This window comes from Setaria italica, chromosome IV, assembly GCF_000263155.2.
Source record: "Setaria italica strain Yugu1 chromosome IV, Setaria_italica_v2.0, whole genome shotgun sequence".
Taxonomy (NCBI): domain Eukaryota; kingdom Viridiplantae; phylum Streptophyta; class Magnoliopsida; order Poales; family Poaceae; genus Setaria; species Setaria italica.
In genome coordinates this window covers 8037688-8045989 of record NC_028453.1, presented here as the reverse complement: position 1 = coordinate 8045989, position 8302 = coordinate 8037688, and the positions used below count along the sequence as shown (strand labels likewise).

Sequence of the window (8302 nt, the reverse complement as noted above, 5' to 3'; positions counted from 1 at the left end):
CCCCGACGATTGAGTAAGTGACTCTAGTTTGATCTTTGTGGTCGCTAGAGTGAGGAAAGTAACTTAGGTGTGAAAAGCCCACCTTTCATGAGTCCTCAATAGAGACGTAGACTTCAAGGTGTGAAGCTAAACTTCGGTAAACAAATCCTTATGTCTCTTGTGCTCGTTGTTCTTAATTTTGTTCATATTCAAGCATAAAACATATTTCTAGGGTTTGTGCTCAATCCATTTTTCTAGAAAGTTTTCAGCTGTTCTATCTTGTGCCAAAGGCCTATAATATCCTGTTGCTTAACCTATATTCAATGATTTACATTTGAGCAAGGCTTGCATAAGGTCGTAGTTCAAAGTAGTATTTCTTCGGAAAATTCGTAGATTTCTCCGAAATTCCGTAAGTTGTAAAATTTCCGGAACAATCCCCGGAAACTTCGGATGTTGCTAATAAACTTGTTCGAAGTTGTGAAAATTTTTCAGGTTCGACTATTCACCCCCCTCTAGTCGACATCCTAGATTCTTTCAATTAGTATCAGAGCTTTGGTATCCGGCTTAAAGCTTAACCGCTTGGAGTATCAAGATGTTGACGCCGAGTGGTCAAGAGGTGCCTCCCGGAGGTGATGTCACCGATCCAAATATCACTCAACAACCCGTACTACCACAAGGAGCACAAACAAGTGCTCAAGGAGAAGATGCCGGTGGAGTAAGCACAAGTGCAAGGGGGCATCAAGAAATTGAAGATTCCTCCAACGACGACTCCGACTATGATGATGCAAGATCAACTCGCTCCGGACGTTGTGGTCCACGAAGGAGTTTCACCAAATCCCTTTCAATTATGGTCCCTTAAATCTTAACGCCTCATCCGGGTCTATCAACTTGGGAAAGCCTCCTCATTTTGATGGGGTAAGCTATTCCAAGTTGAAAAACTCGATGAGGGACTATTTAATAGCGGTCAACCCCACACTTTGGGATGTTGTTGAAGTAGGTATAACCTTTTCGCGTGAAGATGCTACTCTTACACAAGACCAAGGAATTGATATTCAATGCAACTATCAAGCTTTGCATCTTATCAAGAGCTCATTGTGTGCCGAAGAATTTGATAAGATTGATGGGTTGCAATCCACCAAGGAAGTATGGGACACTCTCTTCATCAGCCATCAAGGAACAAGAAGGGTTAGAGAAGGAAGGATAAGAGCATTGGAAAGTGAACTCAACCGCTTCATCATTAGGGAAAATGAGACATCACAAGAGATGTACAATAGATTGAACAAGATCATCAACAAGATAAAATCTCTTGGAAGTGATAAGTGGGGAAGAAGAGAGGTAGTTGACAAGATTCTCTCGTTCTACATGTCTAGAGATGTTCAACTCTCTATCTTGATTAGGGAGAAGAGAGGGTTCAAGAAGTTCACTCTGAAGGATATGATTGGAAGAATTGAAGAACATCTTATCACTATCAAGGAATCCAAGCTATCCCAAGAAATGTTCAAGATTCATGAGCAATTAGAAAAGAACAATGGGGTAGCTCTCAAGGCAAGCAACAAGAACAAAGAGAAGGGAGCAAGCACATCATCCAAGGCAACTATCAAGGAGGATAGTGATGATAGTGATAGTGAGAGTATGGATGAGGAAGAGATAGCCTTGTTCATGAGAAGAATAAATAAGGTGATGAAAAGGGGTGGGTTCTTTGACAAGAACAAAGATAAGAACAAAACCAAGAGGAAGTCAAAGAGGCCATGCTTTGGATGCGGCAAGGAGGGTCATTTCATTGCAAATTGCCCGGAAGTCAAGATGAAGAAAAATAACTCATCCAAGTTTGACAAGAGCAAGTACAAGAAGAATGTTGGTGAATCTCACTTGGGTCAAGAATGAGATTCAAATGAAGAAAGCTCGAACTCCGATGAAGAAGTGGGTTTGACAACAATAGCTATTGGAGTGCCAACCTCTAAGTCATCTTTGTTTGAAGATCTCACCGATGATGAAGATGACTTCACTCATACTTGCTTCATGGCTAGAGAACCTAAGGTAGATCCCAAAAGACCTTCTGTTGATGATGATGATAATAGTGATGATGAAAAGGGGCTAAAAGGTTTACGCAAACGTGCTTCTAAAATAATAATGAAACTAATGATGAAAATACAGGATAGGGATGAGACTCTTAAGGTGCAAGAAGAGTTATTTAGATTTGAGCGAGAGAAAACCATTGCTCTTGAGAATTCCCTTGAAAATGAAAAGAAGGGTTTCAAGATGCAAGAGGACTTGCTTAAGACTAAAAATGACACAACTCTTAGCCTTGAGAAATCTCTTGCTAAAGAGAAGATAAAGTGGAAGAATTAACTAAGGAACTGTCCTTAGCTAAGGACACTAGTGCTAGTCTTAAGAATGAAAAGGTTGTGCTTCAAGACAACCTCACAAGTTTGGAAGCCAATTACATGGCACTTGAAGCCCAACTCAACACTCTTAAGAAGAGTACATCATCTAACTTAAATGATGCATCCATATCTTCTAGTACCTCTAGAAACAATGGTTGTGCAAGATGTTATAAAGTTGATGTAAATGATTGTGCCACTAACATTGCCGAAATGAATGCTATGAAGAAAGAATTGCTAGGTTATCAAACTCACTTCTTAATGAAGAAAATAATACTTCCAAAAGGGGTGAGTTTGAGAATCACACAAAAGGCTTTGGGTCAAGCTACATGAAGAAGTTTGGCTTTAAGGATGGAAAGAGACTAGGTAAGTATGAGCAAGGCTCACTTGATCCTATTCCTTTCGTGAAGAACAACCACACCACGGGCACGGGGTCAAAGAACGTGGTACATGGTATGAAGCCACTAGGTGTAAGAGTTGATGATAAGCAACTTGAATACAACAAGCCCATCAGGTTCTACAAATCTCAAGAAAGACAAGCCAAGCCCCATGTATCTCAAAACAAGCGCAAGATCACTCAACAAAAACAAGCCAAGAAGCCCAAGCCATATGCTTCACAAAATGGTTTCTATGCCGATTATGTGTTGACTTGGGATCACAAGGGTAAAGTGATCGCTAAGTATGTGGGTAACCGCACCAAGAACTCTTAGAAGTGTGTGGGTGCCCAAGATCCTTGTGACTAACGCTCTAGGACCCAAGTTTCTTTGGGTACCTAAAACACAAGCCTAATTTGTTTTGTAGCCTTACTCCGCTGGTGGAACGAAATGGGTGATTGATAGTGGATGTACAAATCATATGACCGGCGAGAAAAAAGATGTTTATCCTTATGTGAAATGAAGAAAAATCCAAAATAGAAGGTAGTATTTGGTGATAATAGTGAAGGAACCGTTATTGGTCTAGGTAATGTTGCCATCTCAACTGATCATTCAATTTCCAATATTTATTTGGTTGAATTTTTGGACTACAATTTGTTATCTGTGTCACAACTTTGTGAGATGGTGTCGGTATTTAAACCCGGCAATCTACCAAGGGAGTACCCGAGGTAGAGTTTTGGTTGGTGGGTGTCGCCGAAATCAGAAACTCGATGGTGTACGTAGGCACGCGATTTAGACAGGTTCGTCCACTAGATCATGTAATACCCTACGTCCTGTGTGTTATTTGCTTGTATTGGATTGAACATGTCTGGAGGGGGTCCCTGCCCACCCTTATAAACTGAGGGAGTAGGATTACAGGTCGGTTGTTTTAGAAGAGTACTAGTTGGATTCACTAGAGAGTTCTACTCCAATTGCTACGAGTAGTTTCCTTAACCTCGACTCGTTCCTTGTACTCCATAAAGGCTATGCCGTCCTGCACCATAGTCTTCATGTCCAGTACATCTCAGTGTACAACCTCATATGCGGATCTGTCCAAACCTTCGGATGGGCCCCATAGATATAAGTACGACAAGCCCCCGAGTACATTTGAGTCAAATGAAGCAGTCTCGAGTACCTTTACAGACTTCGCTCGATTAGTTTATGGTGCTCTTTGAGTACTTTGTCAGGGTTGAGTCTTCAAGTAACTCGAGTATTGTCATGCGGCTGGAATGTGCTCAAGCCTCATCTGACGTTGCCCTTGAACATCTGTCCTTGAATCTTTATATGGAAGTGCAATGAAAATCGCACTCTATATGGAGTAGCCCCCGAGCCTTAGGTTGAATCGAAGAATCAGGCTGAGGATCAATCTGCATCTGTATTGTCTTCATCTTGATCTTGAAGAAAAAGAATTTTTTTAACCAATGGGCATGGTGTATGCAGCCCCCGAGCCATTACACGACTAGCTCCAGGAGGTATAAGGGTCAACCACTAATCATCATGACCGGTTGCCAACAGTCAATTCTATCTCTTGAAATAAATCTGGTAACCGCCGGACAAGTGCAAAATTTTTGGCCAAGTGCGGAAACATCGGGCCATTACCTCCGTTAACTCTGTCACTGTTATAAAGGGATGAGAGAAGTTACCCCTCCTGTTTACTGTCATTTGCTATCTGCTATCTGCCCTTGTGAAAAAACCCTACCCTCGAGCGTCGCTGCAATCTAGTCTCAGATCGCCAGCATCGCCCCCTACCCCCACCCCGCCGAGCCTCCAGGCATATATTGGGTGAAGAGACGTGCGAGCATCAGGATGGGGAAGAAAGTTGCTGGTTCTAAGAGTCCTGAGGGTTCCAAGAAGGGATCCAGGAAGGGGAAGGAACCCCAACTGCCGCCGCCGAAGTACAAAAAAACAACCAGACTGCGTTGCCGAACCAGGCCATGGCCTGGAAGAAGTTGAGCGTGAAGGAGGAGCAGATCCAAGAGCTCGTGATGGCGAAGCTGCTGAAGGACAAGGCCATTGTAGTTGGAGGTGCGCCCATGGGAATCCGTGGCCATTGGAGACACACCCAGATGAGACGGTAACCTTCGGGCTTTTTGTTGAGCGGGGTTTTGTTGTGCCCACTTCTGATTTCTTCCAGGGTCTCTTGGAATACTACTATCTGCAATTGGTTCATCTCAACCCCAATAGCATCCTCCATATTGCCATATTTGTACATTTGTGCGAAGCTTTTCTGGGGATTCAGCCCCACTTCAGTTTGTTTCGCAAAATATTTCGCGTGAAGCCGCAGCCCAGTAAGGAGCACACCGAGGTAGTCGGTGGCGTAGGGATCCAAATTCGGGAGAAAAGCAGTAGTCTCTACCTGGATTACAAGACCATCGAATCGCACCCAAGGTGGAAAGCAAAGTGGTTTTATGTTGAAGACCATGCGCCAATGTTGCCTAAGGTCACTGGCCACTGCCCGGTGTGGAACAGTAGGTGGATCGATGAGCTGACGATCGGCGAAAGTATTCAAGTACCCAAGCTTCTGGCCAAGATCGCCGATCTGAAGACGAAGGGACTGACAGGCATTGGGATGGCCTTCAATTTCCTGAATAGGCGAGTACAGCCCCTGCAACTCCGCCACACGTGGGGTTATGGGTACTCGGGTCTTAATGACCTATCCAGGATGTCGCCTGAAGAGATCTTCACTGATGAAGTGATGGAGAGATTGGGGCGTATGTTCAAGAATGTTGAGGACATCCCCAAGGTAGTCGGACCCTTCAATGCTTCTGACCTGCCAAGAGAAGTAAGTACTCATGGTCGTAGCCCCCGAGTACCTATTCATTGTTGAGCTTCTTTGCTGACTTATTTCCCTTTATGCAGGAAGACGTACTCGTGTTCTTTTCGCCCCTTCCTCCCCCCGGTGCTAATGATAGCAAAAACGCACGGCGTACTTTTGGAATGGGTTACTCTGACAATGATGCTGCTAAGGATTTTGTTGTGCAGCATCGAACCTTCGAGCAGGCCGGAGAATCCTCTGGCGCGTCGAAGCGTCCTGCTGAAGATGAGCTTGATGCCAGTTTAGCCCCGCTGCCGAGGAGGATACAAACGGCGGTTGTCAAAAGGCGCGTTTCGCGTAGTCTTCGCATCGTCAAGGATGCTCCTCTGCCGGTAATAACCTTCGAGGAAGGGCAAGACCCTGAGGTGCGGGTACGATTAAGCCTGTATAGTAATGCCACAACTATTGATCATGGCTTCTTTTTCCTACAAGCGGGCGATGATGTAGTTGAGACAACGAAGACGACAGCCAATACCATTCCAACTGAAGTTCCAGCTGCTGGGGAGGACATTAATGCTGGAGATGATCGCGAGCCTCCCGCTGCTGAACTGAACCCTGCGGGTACAGAGGTACTTGTAGGGGATGAAGTTGGTACTATCCTAGCTGCCAACACCTAGGAAATGCTGTCGTGAGCTCTTCCAAGCGTGTCCACTCCTACTATCCAGCCGATGCGCTTGGTGGGGAACCCGTCACTGAAGCTGCGGAGATCCACCAGGTGAGTACTCTGTTGTTATTTGAGTACCAATTTTGTATCGAGTACTTGGTTGTCTTCCTTTTCTTATGCTCTATCTTGTGTAGGACATCCTTGAATGTGGACCTTGGTGCATCAGGTTTGGGGTCGACAACTGATGGCGCAAGCCGCTCAATTGAAGGTCCAGTCCTCGCGCCTACCGTAGTCCCATCCAAGGAGAATTCGGCTCCAGCATCAGAGGCGGGCGCCACATCCTTTGTCGCTGTGCTGATGCGTGATGTGATCAGCTCACTGAGGGATGTTGTGGTGCCAGCTCCCGAGCCCGCTATTCCCATAGTGCTCCCTGAAGCTGTACCTGTGGAGAATCCGCCTACGTCAGAGGTCTTGGACGTGATACCTCTCAACGCTGCTGATCCTGGAGTCTTTGAGCTTGAGGCTTCGTGGACTCTCGAAGCCGTGGCTATTGCAGCTGGGACGTCGTCTGAGGCGGGGACATCAGGAGGCCGCAAGCTAGTCTCGGTACCTGGCATAAGGAGCAAGTCGCCCATGGAGGGTCTGCTGCGTCCTAAGGAGATCCAGACCTTCGAGAGCCCCAAATTGGATCCGCAGACGGTGGCTACCATTCTGGAGATGAACCTGCGTGTCGCGTCGTATACTGAGGTAAATTCTGATTTTGGTCTTGTACTATTTATCTTGCGAGTTGTCTTCTGCACATCCTCCGAGTACTAATTTCTGGTGAACAAGACCTGATCAACCATTCTCGCCGGAATGCTCAATTTGTGTGGGAACATGGCGAATCTTTGTGCCGGATTGAGGTGCTAGAGAAACAACTGGCCGAAGAACAATTGCAATCCTCCCGACTCGTGATGAAGTTTGACAGTACGGTGGCATCCTTCCGGGCGGAAAGGCAAGAGTTTATGAGTGAAAAAGACCACCTCGTTGCCCGTAACAAGTCGTTGTACCACAAGACTAAAGGTGAGTACTCACATTTGTGGCCTTCGTCTATCTATAATCTGTAGTTTTTTGATTGGCTTCTTGTTTCCATTGCGCAGAATATAAAAATCAAGAAACTGTGCTGAAGAACTCTGTCACCATTTGGAAGAATGCCTTCTACCAATTGACCGATTAGCATGATAAGTTGGTGCGATAGGTGGAGAAGATGGAGCACAATCTGGAGAAGGAATCCAAAATGCACCGGGATGGTGAAGCTAGTCTTGTCGAAGCCATGACTACTATCCGGGCGCAACAAGCTGAACTCTAGTAGTGGACTGAGGTGGCTCAGCCATTGGTTGATATGGTAGAGTCTCCAGTTGAAGGCACAAAACCTCGCCCACTAGTGGAAAAACTCCGAGATGCGCCAACGAAGATCACCAGCTATATCCAAGGGATGGCGAAGTCTGTGTCCAAGCAGCTGCTAGGCTTTTGTTAAGTCCTTCTACCCCAAGGCCGACCTGTCTCCTGTCGCGGAGGGGATCGCTGGGGATAGTACTGATGAAGTCTTTCAGCAGTATCTGGAAGAGAAGGATCCCAATGCTGAAGAGGTGGAAAAGTATTTGGATCTGCAGGAGACTTATATTTTTTCCCTTTTTTTGTTGGGCATGAAAAGCATTAGTCCTGTAATGGAATAGCTATGTATATAACTCTAAGTCTTTAAGCGATTTGTTGCTCTTTGACTAGTTATCTGCAACATTTAGTGCATCTCAAAGTTTGGTCCTGATTTTGTTCGTTCAACCAAGTTGAGTGTCTGCGCACAAAGCAACTATTATGAGCCTCTTTGGAAGCGATTTGCTGAGTACTTGGGTACTTGAGCTATTCGGTAGTAATCATTGAGTAGTGGCTCCAGGATTTCTCACGGTAGGGCTTTTTCCCTCAACTCTTCGTAGCAGAGGATTTGCATTATTGTTGTTTCGTCAGGAAGGACACATGGGAGTACTTGTTCACCCTTATCTGGTTGTAAAAGGGACGAGCCGCATGTGAGCACGGGCTCCAGATTCCTGACAATAAGGATAAGCTTCACGTGAAT

The 8302-nt window shown here is 45.5% G+C and overlaps 2 protein-coding genes across 2 annotated transcripts; both read left to right on the top strand.

Moving 5' to 3' along the window:
- The first annotated feature begins 921 nt into the window (after window positions 1–921).
- On the top strand, window positions 922–2328 carry LOC105914187. The gene is made up of 3 exons (XM_012845206.1): window positions 922–1837; window positions 1958–2016; window positions 2134–2328. Exons 1-3 carry the CDS (start codon window positions 922–924, stop codon window positions 2326–2328), a joined length of 1170 nt encoding a protein of 389 aa, XP_012700660.1.
- Window positions 2329–5564: 3236 nt separating this feature from the next.
- On the top strand, window positions 5565–7955 carry LOC111257131. The gene is made up of 5 exons (XM_022826227.1): window positions 5565–5920; window positions 6021–6303; window positions 6387–6939; window positions 7024–7254; window positions 7332–7955. Exons 2-4 carry the CDS (start codon window positions 6257–6259, stop codon window positions 7027–7029), a joined length of 606 nt encoding a protein of 201 aa, XP_022681962.1. The 5' UTR covers window positions 5565–5920; window positions 6021–6256; the 3' UTR covers window positions 7030–7254; window positions 7332–7955.
- Window positions 7956–8302: the final 347 nt, after the last annotated feature.

Coding starts and splice junctions, on each gene's coding strand:
- LOC105914187 (XM_012845206.1), top strand. CDS start 922: ATGAGGGACTATTTAATAGCGGTCAACCCCACACTTTGGGATGTTGTT. Junction 1,838..1,957: donor CAAGTACAAGAAGAATGTTG/GTGAATCTCACT, acceptor CTTTGTTTGAAG/ATCTCACCGATGATGAAGAT. Junction 2,017..2,133: donor TCATGGCTAGAGAACCTAAG/GTAGATCCCAAA, acceptor ATGAAAATACAG/GATAGGGATGAGACTCTTAA.
- LOC111257131 (XM_022826227.1), top strand. CDS start 6,257: ATGCGCTTGGTGGGGAACCCGTCACTGAAGCTGCGGAGATCCACCAG. Junction 6,304..6,386: donor AAGCTGCGGAGATCCACCAG/GTGAGTACTCTG, acceptor TATCTTGTGTAG/GACATCCTTGAATGTGGACC.